General features: G+C 65.6%; 3 protein-coding genes across 3 annotated transcripts; 2 read left to right on the top strand and 1 right to left on the bottom strand.

The window, feature by feature from the left end:
* The first annotated feature begins 1,005 nt into the window (after positions 1–1,005).
* Positions 1,006–14,722, top strand: C11H20orf96 (chromosome 11 C20orf96 homolog). Its single transcript, XM_065691512.1, is given in 16 exon segments — positions 1,006–1,626; positions 2,166–2,452; positions 2,455–2,632; positions 7,951–8,002; positions 8,264–8,381; positions 8,760–8,807; positions 8,810–8,840; positions 9,443–9,501; positions 9,504–9,601; positions 9,991–10,090; positions 10,470–10,603; positions 10,605–10,628; positions 10,747–10,812; positions 11,666–11,749; positions 12,040–12,149; positions 14,545–14,722. Coding segments are annotated over 16 exon segments (2,088 nt in total). The 5' UTR covers positions 1,006–1,057; the 3' UTR covers positions 14,675–14,722.
* SOX12 (SRY-box transcription factor 12) lies at positions 3,816–5,793 on the bottom strand. The gene is made up of 2 exons (XM_065691511.1): positions 4,899–5,793; positions 3,816–4,827 (listed from the first exon to the last, which is right to left on the bottom strand). The coding sequence occupies exon 1, from the start codon at positions 5,767–5,769 to the stop codon at positions 4,915–4,917; it is 855 nt and encodes a 284-aa protein (XP_065547583.1). The 5' UTR covers positions 5,770–5,793; the 3' UTR covers positions 3,816–4,827; positions 4,899–4,914.
* Positions 14,723–15,221: 499 nt separating the features above from the next.
* Positions 15,222–17,955, top strand: REM1 (RRAD and GEM like GTPase 1). The gene is made up of 4 exons (XM_065691510.1): positions 15,222–15,697; positions 15,830–15,912; positions 16,741–16,945; positions 17,069–17,955. Exons 1-4 carry the CDS (start codon positions 15,406–15,408, stop codon positions 17,344–17,346), a joined length of 858 nt encoding a protein of 285 aa, XP_065547582.1. The 5' UTR covers positions 15,222–15,405; the 3' UTR covers positions 17,347–17,955.
* The last annotated feature ends 605 nt before the right edge of the window (positions 17,956–18,560 follow it).

The raw sequence follows: 18,560 nt of genomic DNA, 5'->3' as shown, positions 1-18,560 counted from the left end.
GTGGGACACGATGGACGTGATGGGATGCGATGGGACACGATGGGACGCCACCTCTCCCACAAGGACTGTATCAGAGCCAGCACTGATGATGGGGATGGGTCCTCACCCCCCACATCTGGAAGGTAAGAGACCCCCAACCCCTTCCCCTGCCCCACACTGGGCCCGTGGCTGCACTCTAGCTCATGGCTGGGCACTGGGTCTGGGGGTCACGGGGGGGACCAGGCCATGGGGAGGGCAAAGGAATCCCGGTACCCACCAACCCCTCCCACAGCTGCAGCACCCTGGGGTGCAGGGGGGGGACCTAGGGCACCGTGCTGTGTGCACCCCATGCAGGGGGCATTGCCTGTTTTGGGGACCACCAAGAGGGACCCCAAGAGCTGCCCCCCAACCTCCCCCACCCCCCCCAGGGCTCTGTCTTGGCCACCAGGACCCAGCCGGAGCCACATCCTGGGGGTGACGGAGCAAGGGCGTCTCTGCCCTCATCCCGGTGGGGCTCCACCCGTGATGCAGGAGGGAAGCCCCCGGCACCACCGGGATGTGCCCGTCCTGAGCCGCATCCAGACCCGCCCGGCCCCGCCGCCGCCGCCCTGGCAGGATCGGGCCTCGCATCAGGCCCCCCGCAGCCACCCCCCCAGCGGCCATGGGGCAGGAGGAGCGGGGGGGCAGGGGGCCGCTGCCGTGCGGGGACGCGGCCACCACGTCCCCTCCCGAGCCTGCCCCGCGTGGGGCAGTGCCGGCGCCGAGGGGGGACCAGGACCCTCCCGGTGCCGCCGCGGCGCTGAACAAAGCCCTGCGCTGGGGGGGGCCTTGCGGGGGGGATGCGCTGCTCGTGCCCTGGCTGTGCCTCGGCCTGGGGACGTTTGTCACTGCCTCCATGGACCATCGGGGTGGGTCTTGGATGCGGGGGTCCCGGGGGGGGGGCCCAGCCTGGTGCTGACAGCGTTTGGTGGGGAGGGGCTTGTCACCATGGGGACCACCCGCACCAGTGCATCCCCGCTGCCCGTGCCTCCTGCCCCGGGCTGCCCTCACCCTGCATCCCCCCCCAAGGTGTCCCCACATGGGCTCACCCTGCCCACACCCCTGCCTGCTCCCTGCTTACCTCTGGGAGGGCAGAGGCCTCAGAGCATCCTTCTCTTTTCCAGGTCTCTCTACTATCCTTGTGTCCAGAGGGATCCCATGGCATCAGCCCCGGCTTCAGCACAGCCCTGGCGCTGTCCTTGGGATGAGGGGGCTGTGCTGGACAGATGCTGCCAATGGATCCAATGGGATGCTGTGTGCAGCCACTGCGTGGCTCAGAGCCGGGCCGGTGCTGGTGTGTGCATGGGCCTGTGTGAGCCACACCGGGCACCGGCCTGTGCTGAGGGCAGGAGGCAGCAGCGATGGATCATGGTCAGAGCGGACCCACCAGCCCCCTGCTCTGGGTGGTGACCCCAGGCAGGAGCCTGGTGCCATGGCCAGGGGCTGCTGTGAGCCGGTGCTGGAGCATCGCTGTCCCCGTGGCTTTGGGACTGGTGCTGGATGCTGGGCGCTGGGCGGCTGTGCAGCCATCCCCCACCCTGGTCCCCAGCATCACCCGGGTGCAGGGCGGTGGTACCCAGGGATGCTCCAGGCTCCCCTGTTGCCATGGTAACAACTACGGGCGGGGCGGGGGGATGCGGTGACGCAAGCAGCGTGTGCCCCCGTGGCCCCCCCTCCCTCCCGGGCCCTCCTGCAGGGCTGGATTAACACCCGATCCCCTCCTAGGCTGAGCCAAGACCCCCCCCCCCGGGGGCCATAGGGCTGTGTGTGCACAGAGCAGGCACAGCACACACATGTGCAGCCATGCACAGTGCACATACATGTGCACGCACCCCCATGTGCTGTGCATCCACACACATGCACGGGTGCACACGCACGTTGCGCACCAAGCAGGTGCTTACACGCATGTAGGGAGATGCGCACGCATGCACATACGTGTGCGCACACACCCTGGGGTTGATGAGGGTGAACCTGCCCCGGGGGATGATCCATGGGGAGCCCACGGGACCTGGGGCTCAGGGTGGGAGCCCGGGGGCTGGCAGCTGGATGGTGGCCTCATCCCTCTGGGAATCCTGCATCCCCCCCCCCGGCGGTGGCGCAGGAGGAGCCGCAGAGCGGGGACCAGACCAACACACTTTATTCCATAGTCACAACAGCCAGGACAACCGGGAGCCGAGCCGGGGCTGCCCCTCGGCTGAAATCCTGTTTCTCCAAGACAACAGCTACAGGTTCCTTCACTACCACGAACACGACAAAGGTGACCCCGAGCGCTGGCGCCCGTGCGGAGGCTGCGCCGGGGCCCCACCGGCTCCGGGAGCCCCCGGCCCGCTCGGCCGCCGCCGGGGCGGCTCCTTCCTGAGAGAGGTTTGGTTTCTTCTTATTATTAACTCGTATCTGTTCATTATCACCGTCAGTCGCTTTGTCTCTGGGGGCGGCGGCTGTCGCACGGGCGAGCGCCGGGCAGCACCGGGCAGCGGGGAGGAGGAGGGCGCAGCGGGAGGGGGCCGCACGCTGGGGGGGTCTCTAAGCACTACAACCACACGGCACTGACAATCCACCACTGTCCACGACGGTTCTCCCCTGACAAAGACACCCAGCGAGGCTCGAGGAGGGGGCAAGGACCGGGAGGGGATGGGGATGAAGCGGATGCTGTTGTGCTTGTGGCTGGGGCTGGGGGCGAGCCCCAGCTCTTGGCTCCGGTTCTGGTGCTGACCCAGAACCTGCTCCTGAGGAAACGTTTTCGCCTGATCGTCCGTGGAGGGAGCGCCCGGCCCACGGGTGATGCTCGGCGTGAAGGGACCCCAACAGGACCAGGAGATGCAGCCCCGGCAAAGCACGCGCGTGATGCGAGACCCTCACCGCGGCCTCCGGCCCTGCCGATACTTGGGGGCTTTGGCTTCCCCATGGACGGGGATGGAGGGCGGGGGGCTCCGACGCGGGGCGGCCGCGTGCCCTGAGAAGGCACCGAGGTGCTGGTCGAGATCTGTGCACATTGAGGAGCCCCCCATGGGGCCCCCGAACCCTGCTCATGCAGGGATGGGGCTCGGGGTGCTCCTGGTGTGGGGCTGCCCAGGGGGTGGGAAGGCAGAGCCCCCCTGGCTGCGGCATCACGCCTGGCCCGGCGCTGATTTGGCTTTTCCATGTGGGGGGATCTGGGTCCGGTGGGGAACGGCCCGGGATGGGGGAGCAGGGATGGGGACACGCTCTATACGAGGAACACGTGTGTGATGCGTGACGCCCGCCTGGCACCGCAGGCTGGCACCGCACCGGGGCTACGGGAACACGGCGCGAACGCAATGCCGACACACACAGAGCTACCGCTACACACCGACACATCTACCATGCTGGGGGGACTGCGGGGACCCCAAGGCCGCCCGGGATGGGGGACATGGAGCATCCCTGTGAAGGGACCTGTGCCAGGGCAGCAGGGCAGGTCCCTGCTCTGAGCTGCACTGTGGGGCGCCAGGACCCGGGAGGGGGGGTGATGCCCTTCCCGTGGTCACGGCAGCCCCATAGCAATGGGCAGCCTGTGACTGGAGGAGCTGCAGCCCCTAAAGAGGGATGCAGAGACCCTGGTACCCTGGGAAGGGTCAGAGGGGCTCCTGCATCCCCGGAGGCTCAAGGCAATGGGGGACCTCAGAGGCTGCTTCTAGCAGAGGTCCCCACTGAGCCCAGCGCAGCTCCTCCGGGCGCTGCTGGCCATGGCCATGTCCCCAGGGCTGGCACTTGGGGTGCCCGGGGTCCTCCCCAGCCCCACACACAGAGCACAGCCCCAACCCACAGCCGCAGCGGCCGAGCCGGTGCTGCAGCCACAGCCACGTGCTCCCGGCAGCGGGAGGAGGCGGCTCAGTGCAGGAAGGAGCCATTAGGAAAAGCAAAGACAAACCCGGCCGGAGGAGCCCTTCCTGCCGGGAGCAGCGCTCGGCCGGGCTGCCTTTGCCCTCGCGGTGCCATGTGGAGGAAGCCCCGTGCTGGAGCATCACCCACGGCACCGGCATCGCCTGCTCTGGGCCCTGTTCGGGTGGTTGCTTAAGGCAGAATTCCAGCAGCATTCCCTCTGCCACGTTGGCACCATCGCTCGCTGCAGCCGAGCACAGTGGGACTCGCTCCACCGGCCAAAGCGAGCCAGAGCGGAGCGTGTCCGGCATGGGCATCGGCTCCGAGGCTGGAATGGGGGCTGGCTGCCTTGGGAAGGGCTGCTTCCAGCTGGAACTCGGGGTGGCTCCGGGCGCTGCCTCCTGCGCACAACCGCCCAGCGAGAGGCACAACACAACCTCCCGCACCACGTGCGCGTCACGTGCGCCCAACTTCGCTCTTCCCAAAGCGAGCGGCCGGGAGCGTGCGGCGCAGGGAAAGCGCCGATCCCGTGGGATACGGAACCCCCCAACTGCCGGGGACACCCAGGGAACGGGGTGCCGGGCACGGAGGGCTCGGTGGGGCTCTGCCTCCATCCATCCATCCATCCCCAGGGGCTGCGTCAGGGAGGAGGAAATTGAAGGCGTGCTTGAAAGGCGGTCAAAAAGCAGACGGAATCGGCCATTCCCCAAGAGATGGGGAGGATGGGACGGGCGCCGAGGGCCGGTGTGGGCGCTCCGGCTGCTGGAGAGTGGGAGGGAATGGCTGGTGGGGATGGGAGCAGCCATGGGAAGGGGCCGGGCCCTGGCAATGAAGCCCCGATGAGAGGTGAGCAGCCACACGTCCGGGCTGGACGGGCAGCCGAGGAGCGGGTGTGTGCCGGGGGCGGGTGAGCGGGAGCTCTGCTTTCCAGCGCCTTTCAAGGCAAAATCCCTGATTCCTGCATGTAAACAGCTGGTTTCGGTTCTTATTTTATCGATCTGACCTGATTGCGGGGGGAGCAAAACAAGAAACGGGGGTGTTACCTGCAGAGCGCGGGACTCAGTAGGTAAAGACCAAGTCCGAGATGCTGGACATGAGCCAGTCCCCCGCTATCATCTCCGTCACCTCGGGCGTGCAATAGTCCGGGAACTCGAAGTGCGAGGAGCCTCCCCGCGGGAAGAGGTCGTGGTCCTTGTCCAGGACGGACCAGTCCAGGGCAGCGCCGGTGGCCCCGGGGGGAGCCCGCCCCGGCACGACCCCCAGCGCCTCCTCCTCCTCCTCCTCCTGCTCCGGCTCCTCATCGGAGGAGCTGAAGGAGGAGGGAGGGGACGCGGCCGACAGGGGAGAGGGGGACCCGCTCTGCGGGGAGCTCCCCGGCGCGGGGCTGGGGGGCGCGGGGGGCTCCTGGGCGCCGGGCGCCGCGGGGCTGTCCTCGGGGGGCAGCTCCGGTGCGGGCTCCTGCGGCTCCACCGCGGGCTTGCTGGGCTGCCTGCGGCCGGCGGAGACGCGGCCCAGCACCGAGGGCTTGATCTTCACCGGGAGCCGCGGGCGGGACGCGCCGGTGCCCACTTTGCCCTTTTTCCGCGGGCGGTACTTGTAGTCGGGGTAATCGGCCATGTGCTTGAGGCGCAGGCGCTCGGCCTCCTTCACAAAGGGGATCTTCTCGGAGTCGTGCAGGAGCTGCCAGCGCCGGCCGAGGCGCTTGGAGATCTCGGCGTTGTGCATGTCGGGCCACTGGTCCATGATCTTGCGGCGCTCGTGCTGGGACCACACCATGAAGGCGTTCATCGGCCGCTTGATGTGCCCGCTCGGGGTCTTGCACCACGCCGGTTCGGCATCGCGGGAGGGCAGCGGGGCACAGGGCTCCCGTCGAGCCTCCGCGCCCCGGCCCCGCGCCCCGCGCTGCTGCACCATGCCGGGCCCCGGGACCCCCCCGCCGCCGCCTTCTCCTCCTCCTCCTCCTCCTCCTCCTCTTCCTCCCCGCCCGCCGCCGCCGCCGCCTCCCCGCCCGCCGCTACGCGCCGCGCCGCGCCGCCCCCATTGTGCGGAGCGGGCGGCGGCGGCAGGGCGGGGCGCCGGGGGCCGCACCGGGGCCCGGGGGCTCACGGCGGAGGCGGCTCCGCCGGGGCGGCGGCTGCTGAGATGCTCCGGGAGGGCCCCGGGCCGGGCCGGCGGTTTTCGCCTTAGGGATGCTCGGCAGCGGTGCGGTGCCGGGATGCTGGGGGATGCTCCGGGATGCTTTGTACCGGGCCGGGGATGCTCGGGGATGCTCTGGACCAGCCCAAGGATGTTCTACCGGTCAAAGGATGCTCCTCGCCGCCCCAGGGATGCTCTGCACCGGTTCGAGGATGCTCCGGGATGTTCCGCCCCGCCCTGGTGCTGCTTCCCCGGTGAAGTCTGTGGATGCTCCCATCGGGGACGCTGCGGCGGGTCCGAGCCAGGGGGTGCTCGGGGGCGGTGCGGGCAGCCCGGGAGCCACACGCCCCCCGGTGCCGCTCTTATAGCCGGCGCCGCTCCGCCCCCGGTAAACACCGCCGCGCCGGTTCTGTCAATGGGAGGCACCGCCTCCCCCCGGCCCATTGGCCGCGGGGCGGGGGGGAAAATCCAGCCCCACCAATGGGGGCCCTCCGGAGCGGGGTTGCTGGAGAGAATGGCAGGGCGGCACGCCCCGGTGCCCCCCGGTGCCCCCCGGTACTGTCGGTAACGCACCCCGGCAACGCCCGCTGCCCCTCCTAGAGCAGCATCCCCTCTACCATCACACGAGCACCCCGCTACCCCTGCCTGGGCACCCCGGTACCTCCCTGCACCCTCCGGTACCCCCCTGTGCCCTCCGGTACCCTCCCGGCTTTGCTCCAACTACTGCCAATACCCGCTGCTCCCCGGTGCGGGTACCCCGGTGCCTCCCCCACCAGTGTCTGTGTATCCCCGGTGCCCCCACACCTCCCGGGGGCTGTATCCCGGCCCGGGCACTCTGAGCATCCCCCGGGTCGCCGCTTTAGACGCCGTCACTGCCGGTCCGCGGGGCTCAACCGCGGTACCCCCGACCGGGGTCACTCCCATAGGGGCCCATGGAGCGGGAAGGCCGCTGCCTTCACGGGCACCTCCCGGGGGCGGCGGCCCCGGGGGGATGAGGATGCGCTGCCCGGTGCCACGAGTGGGACCTCGTCCCCCGCGGCGCGGCGCGGCCCCGCCAGGCCCCGCCCCTCCCGGCAAGGCCCCGCCCCCCGTCGGGCGGCACCAATGGCGCGGCGGCGGCGCCCCGTGTTGCCCCGGAGACCGCGGGCTGCCCTCCGGGGGCCGCGCCCATTGGCTGCTGCCGCGGCGCGCGAGCCCGCCGCAGGGCGTGCGCCCATTGGCTGCGCCCCGCCGGCAGTTGCTGTGGTAACAGGGCCCCGGGGCCGCGGCCTGCACCGGGCACCGGGGCCTGCACCGGGGCCTGCCCCGGGCCCTGCCGTCCTACGGGTCCCGCTCCGCGTCCCGCTGGTACCCCGGGAGCACCGCACGCTCTTCCCCATTGCCAGGAGCCTGCGGGCGGTGCCTCCCTGAGCCGTGCCCGCCCGGTGCGCCCGGAGGCCGTGCCCGGCGCTGGGCACGTGGCTCCCGTGTGGCCGTGGCACCGGGCTCCGGCTCCGCCGCTCCTCGTGACCCGCGGGGCTCCGCGCCGGCCGGACTCGGGCCCCCGGCCCCCGGCCCTGCGGCTCCCGCGCTCCCTCCCTGCGGCGCCGGGGCGGGGCCGGCAGGGGGCGCCCCTTCCCGGGAGCGCGCGCCCCGCCCGGTGTCCGCACCCGCCCGCTGTCGCCATGGAGACCGGGGCCGGGAGGGCGGTACGCGGGGTACGGGGGAGCCCCGGGGGCCGTCCCGAAGGGGGTTCCCCGGCGGTTGTGGGGGTCCCAGCGGGACAAAGGAGCGGAGCGGGGGGCTCTGTTTACCCTCCCCTATAGGGCACAGGCAGGAGGCCGCCCCATGGCAGTGAAGATGGGGCTCACTAAAGGTGCCCTAACCCTGGGGTGCTGCTGCCTCTCTGCTCTATGGACACCGCGAGGCTTCTCCACGGGGCCAGGCAGAGCTGGGGGGCTCGGTGCGTTTCCCTTGCAGAGCCTGCGTGGAGGTGGATGCACAGAGCCCAGACCCGAGCATCATGGAAGAGGTCAGGAGAGCAGCGAGCCCCTCGCTCCCTGGGGTCCCTGACGCGTCCCAGGTTGACACCATGCCCCACACACGTGCAGCACTGTGCCTGTGGGTGCTGCACCTCAAACAGGCCTGGGGTTTGCTGCTCCAGGCTGGTAAAGGGGCACCTGTAAGCCCCAGAGGAGCAGCGGGTGTCGCTGTCATCAGCTCCGAGAGGTCTCTGCTCACAAACCTCCTCCGACTCCTTGTCTTTCCTGTGCTATTGTCCGGCCGAGTTTAGGATTACAGCGAAGAGCAGAAGGCAGCAGCGGAGGAGAGGAAACCTCCAGGCCAAGGGCTGACTTCGCCACCATTCAGTGCTAAGAACAAGAAGAAGAAAGGCAAGAAGAACAAGCCAGGTTGGGAGAGATTCCCTTACACCCTGCCCTGCTGCCCCTGCATGGAGCCACTTCTGCATTTACCCAGTGCTTTCTGCTGAGAGACGTTCAGCAAAAGCCACAGAAAGAAAATGACCCAAAGGGAAATGCTGAGAGCAAAGAGGGAGGAGTGGCAAAGGCCAGGGAGAGCTTTGCAGGCTCAGCTCCCGGGCTGTCACTGCCAGTGGCTTTTCCTGGGGCTACAGGAGGTTTGAGTTCAGCTCTTTACGTTTCCCTCAGCCGCCCATATGAGAGAGTAGGTGCAAGGTTGAAACTGGGCTGTGAAATAAGCCCAGGCCTGGGTTTGTTTCTGTTTCCCAGTTGCATTTACACGGAGTAAAAAACCACTTTTGCTTTCAGAGCCGTCATCGTCCCAAGGGAAATCTCCAAAGGAATTAGCCCTCAGGAAGCAAAAACCTTGGAAGAGATCCCAGTCACCACGGGACGCACCCCACATCTGGGGCAGCAGAGCCAGGGGCTGCCCCCGGGAGCCTCTGCAGCCCCCTCACCCCTGCAAACTGGGGGATGCTTCTTTCTTAATCCGCTGGAGGTGGTTACACTGCTCTGCTTCCTGCTGCTGACATCCAACCCTGATACGGTCTATCAAGAACAATTAAGAGAAACCAAGAGAGAGCCCAGCCTGAAGCAGAGGAAAGGATGAGATGTAGGAAATGTGACCTGCTAGAAAAGGGCTCTTGGTATCAGATGGTCTTGGTTTAGCAACGAGGAGGTTGAGGACATGACCACAGCCTTTAGTAGGTGGAGGATCATAGAGCCATGGAACGGTTGGGGTTGGAAGGCACCGTAGAAGATGGTTATAACAACAGTTATACTAAAGATGGTTATAATAAAGGTAAAGAGGCTGTGATCCTGCAGTAAGGAATGTGGGAGCAGGGTCAGGGGGTGGGCAATCAGAGTGCCTCAGCAGTGAGGCTGCTCTTACCATGGGACAGCAACAGCCCAGGCAGGCAGATGATGCTGAGAAAGCTTGGGGCAGGAGGGGCTGGTGGAATCCACAACATTTTAATCCACAAATTCCTGCAGGATGGGACCAGTCTGAAGAAAGACGCCATTGAGAAGCTGAAGCAGTGCAGTGCCCAGCTGCAGAGGCCAACTGCCAGCTGGTGAAGGAGATCCAGGACACTGATGACAGCATGGCCAGGCAAGCCAGGCACCTGCTGCAGCAGTACAAGGCATTCCAGGTGAGGCTTTAGGGTTGATCCAAAGGCCCAGTCCAGCAGAATTCGTCCTCAGTGCTGCAGCAGGGTCAGCACTGCCCTTCCCTGCACTGCAGCATCCCCAGTGCCGGGGAGAGCTCTCTGATGCCCAGAGACCCTGTGAGGTGCTCGTGTTTTGTGCCTGTGTTTTAAAGCCATGAGAGCATCTGACTGTACCTGGCCCAAGGAACAGCAGTCACCCTTTAACAGCCCAAATCCATCCATCCATAACGTGCCCAGCTCCAGCCAGCACGAGCTGGCCCCGGTCCCAGCAACGGGCTCCTGTGTGCTGCTGAGGGGAAGGTCGGGGATGGTGCAGGGCAAGGTCTCAGAGCTCTGTGGAAGGAGCAGGGCCTGGGTTTCTCCCTGTGCAGAGGATGAAGGTGACGGTGCAGACCTTCAATCGGAACCAGCTGGAAACAGCAAAGGCAGAGCTGCAGGAAATGGAAAAAACAATGGAAAAGAATCTGGAACGTGAGTTGCTGACATTCCTGCGAAACGCGGTCTGTGCAACCGCGTTACCTTGGCTTTCCATCTCCTGAGGTTAAAGACACTGTGTTGATCTTATAAATGTCAAACAATTCCATTTCTGAACATGGATCCCAGTTCCCCGTGGGGAGGATCTTCCCGGCAGCGGGTCCGGAGGGAGGGCGCAGGAACAGTCACTTCCTTGGCAGCTCTTTGCACCATCCCCTTGGGGCAGGACCTGGGCCAGGTGCTCTGGCCCGGGGGTGGCCGTTCCTGCTCCCCTCAGGGTGTGTAATCCCTGCAGAGAGAAGGGCTCGGGGCTCCGCAGCTCAGAGGTGAAGCTCCGCAGCCCTTAGCGGAGATTTTCTGTTCTCATCCCAACCAGAGCTCCAGCAGCAGCTGGAGGACGTCACAGCAAAGGTGCAGGCTCCCCAGGAGGAGCTCAGGGTCGTGCGGCCCTGCACCCATGGGCACTACACAGAGCAAGCTGTCAAGATAATCCTTCTGCAGCACAGCATCCCGGAAACTGAAGCGGCAGCAGAAGGTGCTGAGAGCTCCCCTTCCCTACAGCAGTGCTGGGGAGCAACGAGAGGGCAGGGGAGCAATGCAGTGGTTGCCTTGCCTAACGCTCCTCTTGTGTCTGTGCACTGCTGCCTGCTCAGGAAGAGATAAAGAAGGCAGAAGAAATGGGGAAGCACACCCTGGAGCAACTGGAAAAGAAGGCACAGGTGAAACAAGAGGCGCTGTTCCAGAAAATCAGGGGGGTTTGGGGAATTCATGTGACATCCCAGCACAGGGCCCAGCTCCTGGGACCTGGGAGACAAGGCAGAGGCTGCCACACGTTGCCCATTAGCACCCGGAGAGTAACAGAGCATTGCTGCTCCCCTCCTGGTGCCCTTCCAGAGCTGTTTGCCAAGCTGGGCGGGTCCATGTGAAGCATTTCCAAGTCACTGCCGTAGTCACTGCTCAGACCTGCTCCTGAGAGTTTTCCACTTGGAGGTGGGTGCACTGTGACCCAGCACTCGCCTGCCTTTACACTCCCTGGCTTATCGCAGCGTCCAGGTAGCTGCTCTGCTGATGAGCTGGGACGCCGCTGTGGCAGCACACGCACGTCTGTAAGGAACTCATAGGAAAGGCACCTCTGCAGCAGCACTGCAGGGCAGGGACTGCTGCGGCTCTTCCCCAGCTCCTCTTGCCCAGGCCCTGCTCACAGCCTGTGCTTAGCCCTTTTCCTGGGTTAGCAGCTTGAGAGCACTGAGAAGTATTAATTCCTGACTCCATCCACAGCGCAGGACCTCTGTGCCCGTTGGTGGGTGAATTTGGAAGCACAGGTGATGAGGAGTTACCCAAGCAATACTAATAAGCTTTCCCTGGGACACTGAACTGGAGCTCTTGAGTTCCTCAGTCCTGTTCCATGATCAGCACAAGGTGATCTCAATGACACTGTTTGTAGAGCTGGAACCCAAACCTCACTTTCTCAAGGAGTGGCACACTGGCACAGCATTGCCAACCCAGTGGGGTTTGATACTGGTGCTTACTGGGGAGTTTCTTCAGCTGCTTTGCTTCTCTTCACCCACCCAGGAGATGATGCTGAAGCAGCATGGCCTGAGGCACATGATGATAAGCAACAACGTTCTGCGGCGTGATATAGAGAGGCAAAGGCAAGTGAGTGAGCTGGGGAAGAGCCAGTGTGGTGGGGCAGAGCTGACACCCCAGGGTTTGCCCCCCGTGAGGCTTTCCTCTGCCCCACTGGGTCTGTTGTCCTCCACGTCCCCGGCAGCCAGTGGCCCCTGAGGACATCCCAAGGAGGAGCGGGCATTTCAGGCAGCTGTTGGGGGGTTCTTGCACGAGGGATGTTTTCCAGCTCTGCTGTTTGCACAATCTCCACAGCTTAATTCCTGCTCCTATTGCAAGGTAAAGAGCTCTTAGAGATGTCCTTCCTTCGGATTATTCAGGACCTAGAGGAGGAGACCGAGGAGCTGAAGAGAAGCACCCAGACCCTCCTCCAGAACACAAGAGATCCAAGAGAGCTGATCTTTGCTGACGTTCTTCTCTGCAGACCCACGTAAGGCTGCTTATGGGTGTCAGAGCCCTCTCCTGTGGCTTGGGCTGCAGAGTCTCTGGCCCTGGGTGCTGATGACCCAACCCCACCGTTCCCCCAGGCAGCACCGTTAAACCCACACCCAGGCCGGGTACAAACCCACAGTTACATTGGGTTCCCCTTGGGCAGATGGCTGCAGGGTCTCGTGGTCTTCCCTAAAGGCAGCCAGGAACGAGCCACAGCCAATACCGATCTTTGGGCACATCACATCTCTCTTCTGGGCTTCCCTTTGTGCAGCCTGCAAGGGGAGATACCAGTGGCTGCAGGTGGGGAGAGTGAGGAGCAATGGAGCTTCCCCAGGCGCCTGTACCCCCACTGACTCCCCCTCTGTTGTTTCCTCTCACTGAGGGAAAGGGCAGGCTCACAAGGAGCTTCCCTGCCCAGGCAGATCTGCCCCGCTTCTCTGGTAGCTGCTAATTCCTGAGTGGATGCTGGGTGTAATCCCCACTGCCAGCGTGCGCTGGGCCTGGACGTAAGAATTCCAGCGCACGAGGAGAATCCTCATGTAGCGTTGATGGGAACCATCAGCAGCCCTGCCAGCTCGGTCACGGGAGCACCGGGCTCTCCTCCCTGGGGACAGAGCCAGGCAGGCCAGCAGCCTGCTGTGACACGCTGCTTTCCACCCACCCTTGTCAGGCTGAGGGACAGCGCTGCCCCTTGTCCCCAGGATGGGTCACAGGAATCCCCAGTGATGGGGACCTGCCGAGGGGCCTTGGCTCTCCCTGTTGCTGTTTGCTGACCTGGAGGCAAATGGGTTTAAATCTGGAGGGTGCCGCAGCCGCCGAGCAGAAGCTGTGAGCAGGACAATGTGCACATGTGGGTTATTTACAGCAGCTGCCATACAAACTGTTCCTGGCGCAGAGGCGCCTGTTAACAGTCACTCCTGCCCAGCCTCTGCTGCTGCTGCAGGTACAGGCCCCTCGGCTCCCGGCGCACACACGGGGCTTATTTTGGGGTGAAAAAACCAGCCCTTGGGATGAGCAGCGAAGTGGGAGTGATGCAGGAGAGGCTGATCCCCCTCCCCACGGCCTGGGTTGTAGCTGCAGGCCAGGTAGGGCTGTGGGCACACAGGTCACAGCAGGAGGGAAGGCTGGAACGTGTCAGGAGAGCGCGGGGGGGGAGGCAATGGAGCAGCACAACTTGGGAGTTTTCTGATTTAAAGCAAAAATGACATAAAAAAAGGAATGACTTCTGCACAGCTGGGGGGGGGGGCTGGGGGGGGGGGTGGGACAAGAGTTAAAAGTAGGTTAAAAATAGCAGGAAGGCCCAAGTGGAAAGTTTCTGTAACATCACAAGTCAGGCATTCGGTGCTTACCCGCCCTGACAGCCGGAGCCGGTGCCAGCGCCCTCTGCAGCCCTCAGCCCTTTCCCACTGACCTCCCCGCAGCTTCTCACACGGCCCCAGCGGCTCCCATTAACCCTTTGGGGCCACACACGGGATTTGCTTCTCTAAAGAGGAAAATCAGACGGAAGCTGCCCTTGGTCTGGGAGCGTTTGGATGTGCAGGAGCACGGGGCCCTTTCTGCCCTCCCCGGGTCCCTGTGTCTCCATCCCCAGCTGCATCTCAGCTTCCCCTCCTTCCTATCCTCTTGCTCCAAAGGGCCATGGGTGGATTTCAGCAGCAGCTTCCGGCCCTGCACTGCGATCCTCTGGATGCACTGTTTGTCCTGGATGGGACGGAGATGGATGAGCACAGCTCAGAGCCAGCCCAGCTCTCTGCACATGGCCTGTCTGTGCGAGAAAGCAGATGTACCTGCTGCTCCCAGCGGCTCTCTGCTGCTGTTTGTCCGTTGGGATTGACACTGAGGGAGGCTCGCTTCATTCCTTCTCCCTCTCGGAGCCCTGGGGTTAAGCCTGGCTCTGCTTCTCTGGGAAGCAGCGAGTTCGCAGCCTGCCTTGCAAAGGGCTTGGTTGCAAGTACGGCTGCAAGACCAGTACACAGAGCAGGGCTTGGGTTTGGCACTGGTTTCCTATCCAGGCAGAGGAGTCAGTACCTGGAGCAGACCATGATGAGTGCACTGGAAAGCAGAGTGGAGCTGGGGAGTGGAGGTCGGGCTGGGCGCAACAACTCTCGTCTGGCTTTAAAGTGGTTTTCTCCCTGCTCCTCCCTGCTTCCTTTGTTCTGTGTCCCAGAACAAGCACCTGGGCCATCCCCGTTGGAAACCAGTCCTGGACACTGGAAACACTCGCAAGGCAGAACAGCAAATGCGAGGCAGGCTTCCCTTCACCTGGGACAGGACGTCTCTGAGCCCAAATCCACCACTTCCTCCTGCCTGGGCCACGCAGGAGCTTCTCCTCCTCCTCCTCACACCGATCATGGCTTATTCCCACTCTTTACTTTGCCCCTTCTGTCCCCCAGGTGCACACGAGACACCGAGGTGGTCCTCAGCATCCCCACCGAGAAGACACCACTCCTCTGCTGTCACCAGGCTTCGCTTGCGGGTCCCTCACCCAGTGCTCAGTGCGCCCAGGCTCCAATGTGGTGCTGAGCTGCACAGCACCTCCCTTGCCACCAGTGCTGCACCCCAGCCCCCCCGGCCGCCTCGGGCACTCTCTGCTGTGGATTCAGGGTGCAGTAAAGGTGTTGCCGTCATTCCTGTGCTGTGCTCATGGCTGCGGTCCCTTGGAAGGTGCATGGGGTGAGCCCTGGGAGCAGAGCTACTGGGGAGGGGTCAAAGCCAAAGGTGCCTCCCCATTGCTATGCTCTGCCCGTGAGGGGTGTCCTGGGACTGCCCCTGCTCCGGGACAGCCACTGGGCTCAAAGCAAACTGGCTCTGGTTCTCGCCCTTGCCAAGCAGAGCCTCGGGCTCTGCCTTCCCCCCCTGGCTCTGCAGCCCCGAGGCTGGTTTCGGTCCGAGGGCTGCTCCCGGGATCGAGGGGACGCGCCCCCGGGGACCCAACCGTTCTGTGGCATCGGGAGCCCCGCGGGGACCTCAGGGACCGGGCAGGGACCGGGGCCGCTGCGGGCAGGGCCGGGACCGGCGGGGGAGGGACCGGCGGCGGCGAGCGGCTCCACCTCCCTGGTTTAAAGCCCGGGGCCGGGCGGCGGCGGGTCCGTCCCGGGGAAAGTTGTGTCCGTGCTGCCGGCGGGCACCGGGACCGGGAGCAGGACTGGGACCGGGAGTGACCCCGGCACCTGGAGGGGCGCTGGGACCAGGACCGACCCCGGCACTGACGCAGGCCCCGGGCCCCGGTGCTCGGGCGGCCCTGGGCGCCGCCGATGACCCTGAACACGCAACGCGGGAGCCACAGCCCGCTCCGCCGCAGGGCCAGCACCCCCGTGCCGCGGCCGGGGGGCTCCTGCCACCCGCCCCTGGAGCACCGCGCCTCGGAGCCGGGCGCCAGGGCCGCGGCGCCCCGCGGCAGTTGGTCCTCGGAGTCCTCGGGCTCCTCCGGCGCCTGGGAGCCGCTGTACCGCGTGGTGCTGCTGGGGGACCCCGGCGTGGGCAAGACCAGCCTGGCCAGCCTCTTCGGCGGCGTCCAGGAGCGGGATCTGCTGGAGCAGCACGGAGGTGGGTGCCTGCAGGGAGCTGGAGCAGGTAACGGGGTGGTGGCGCCTGTCCAGCCCCACAACGGGAAAACCCCATCAGTGGGGAGCGGGTCGTGGCCGTTGGCACCAATTGGGCTCTCCCGGTGTCTTGCAGAGGCCGCCTATGAGCGCACGCTGTGTGTAGATGGTGAGGAGACCACGCTGCTCGTGATGGACACATGGGAGCCGGAGCAGCGGGTACGGCCGGGGATGGGCACCGCTGGGGGCTGCGGTGCCCCTGGGACGTGCCCAGGGGATGCCATACAGGCAGAGCCACTGCTTTGGAGCCTCCCTGGGGCCTCCCTGCCGTGTCCTTGGCTCTCGCCGCTTGCTGCCCTTACAGCAGAGCTGGGGAATGCACTGGGCAAGACAGGGGCTGGGGTCGCATCTCTGAGCTGCTCTTTGCCCACCTTTCCCTGGCATAGGGGGCTGCCCATCGTGTGCACTGTGGGGTGGGCACAGGGAGCCCCTCGCATGAGGGTTGGGCCGGGAGGGAGAAGGGATTGCGGGGCAGGAACGTGGTGCCAGCCCGTTTGAAACGAATGGAAATGGTTTGGGATTGGGGCCGAAGGAGCCAACTGAACAAATCCACGTGAGCCGGTGCTGCCAGCCAGGGCACGTGCTTTAACCGGCGGAGCGGTGGCCCCGGGAGCCTGGCACGGGGCATCCCTCCCGCCCAGCGCCCGGAGGCACGTCCCGGGCAGAAATGCCACCACCACTGACGTTACCTCCCTCGAAACCCCCCTTTGCCCCCCTCCGTGCTGCATTCCTGCGGGTGCCACCGGTCCCTGGGAGTGGGGCTGGAGCCAAGCTGAAGCCACGGCCCCGGTTTGTTGTTGGCAGAGGAGGAAACTCTCAACCATCCCCAAAATCAGAAGGTTTTATCCTGTGCTTTATGAATGGGGCCACATGTCCGCTCTCCGCGGTGTGGGGGCTGGTGGGGTGCGCTGGCAGGTCCCATGGGTACTGGGGTGCTGCCAGCAGCCCCCGCAGAGCTGTGACATGTCACTCCCCATGCGGTGGCAGGGCAAGGGGAGCCAGTGCCGCAGCCAGTGCCTGCAGGTCGGGAACGCCTATGTCATCGTCTACTCCATCACGGACCGGGGCAGCTTCGAGAGCGCCTCGGAGCTGCGCATCCAACTGCGCCGTGCGCGGCAGCCCGAGGACATCCCCATCATCCTGGTGGGCAACAAAAGCGACCTGGTGCGGAGCCGCGAGGTCTCCATTGAAGGTGAGCGGGGCTGGGGGGGGGGGCTCCCTCTGCATCCCCCTGTGGCTGTCCCCTTGTCCCAGCCATGCGGCAGCTCCCCGGGTGCCAGCGGGGCCATGTCCCCTCCTTGCCCTTCCCTTGCAGAGGGCCGTGCCTGCGCTGCCGTGTTCGACTGCAAGTTCATCGAGACGTCGGCGGCTCTGCAGCACAACGTGGCCGAGCTCTTCGAGGGGGTGGTGCGGCAGCTCCGCCTGCGCCGCGGGGGCAAGGAGCCCCACACGCGCCCCGCGCCGCAGCACAGGCGCAAGGAGAGCCTCACCAAGAGAGCCCGGCGCTTCCTCGACAGGTTGGTGGCCAGGAACAGCAGCAAAGTGGCCCTCAAGTTCCGCTCCAAGTCCTGCCACGACCTGTCTGTGCCCTGAGAGCCGCCGGTGCCTGCCCAGCGCTGCGCACACCCAGGCTGGGACTGCCCTCTCCGCCAGCAGCGTGGCCGGTGGCTCCGTGGAGAGCGCGGATACAGGACCAGAGCGATGCTGAGGATGTGGAGCTGGTTTAACCAGTGCTGAGGGATGCTCAGTGTGCTCTGGATCCGGCCACGTCCCCTCCAGGAGCAGAGACAAGTGGGGCCGAGTCCCCTGGGCTGCACTCATGATGCAGAGGGTGGGATCCTGGGTTACAGGCGCTCCTGGGCAGCGGAGGTGAGGGATGGCCGTGCCCTGGGAGCGTGGCAGGTCCTGCTCGCGGTGCCCATCCTTCACAGGACGGCAGGGACCGGTGAGGGCACCATGGTGGTGACAACATCGAGGACCTCCTGGAGCCTGGCTGGGGAGAGGGATCAGGGGAGCCCTGCCAGCATCACCTGGGGCTCTGTCCCACGTCCTCCTGGCACTGTGGTTCTCAGAGCAAGGTTTTTCTGCTGTGTCTGTACGGGTGCAACGGGGAAAAACCTCGATCTGCAGAATAAACCACGCCAGGGGGTGCTGGTCCCTGCCGTGGGGAGCTGCATCCCGGAGCCGTGTGGATGGATTCAAGCCCAGCTCCTTGCCAGTGGCTTGGGACCCGCCAGGCACCCGGTAGCTCCAGCAGCAGCGGGCAGGGGCCGGGAGGGCGGCAGGAACCGCGGCACTGCCGCTCTGGGCCGGGACGTGCCGGGCTGCAGCGAGCAGCGGTGACCCCGGGCGCCGCGGGGGCTCTGGGGGCTGCTCCTGGGACGCCGCGGGGTAACCGGTGACCTCCGCAGCCCCGGCCCGGAGCCAGGGGGGAGCAGGGAGCGGGGGTCGGGTCAGGAGTTTCCGCTCGCTCTGCGGCTCGAGCGTGGGGAGCCGCTGGTTGGGGCTGGTCAGAGCGGGGACGGAGGTGCAGGGGGACCCCGAGCCACCGGTGGTGGTGGCTTCGTTCCAGGGCATCCCTGCCCCGCGCACCTCCCCGGGGCCCGCTGCCGCAGCTCACACGGCGTTGCCGCACCGGGGCTGGGGGCTCCCGGTGCCGCTGTGGCTCCCGCAGCTGCAGCCGCCGATTCCCTGCGGCAGGAGGCGCGGGGGGGGGGGGGGCCGCGGGATGGAAACTTGGCAGCGGGAGGAGAGGGGAGTGGAAAGAATGAGCTCAAACCCAGAAAAATGCGGCCGCGCCGGAGGGT

This window comes from Lathamus discolor, chromosome 11, assembly GCF_037157495.1.
Source record: "Lathamus discolor isolate bLatDis1 chromosome 11, bLatDis1.hap1, whole genome shotgun sequence".
NCBI classification, from domain to species: domain Eukaryota; kingdom Metazoa; phylum Chordata; class Aves; order Psittaciformes; family Psittacidae; genus Lathamus; species Lathamus discolor.
This window is presented reverse-complemented; position numbering and strand designations above follow the sequence as displayed.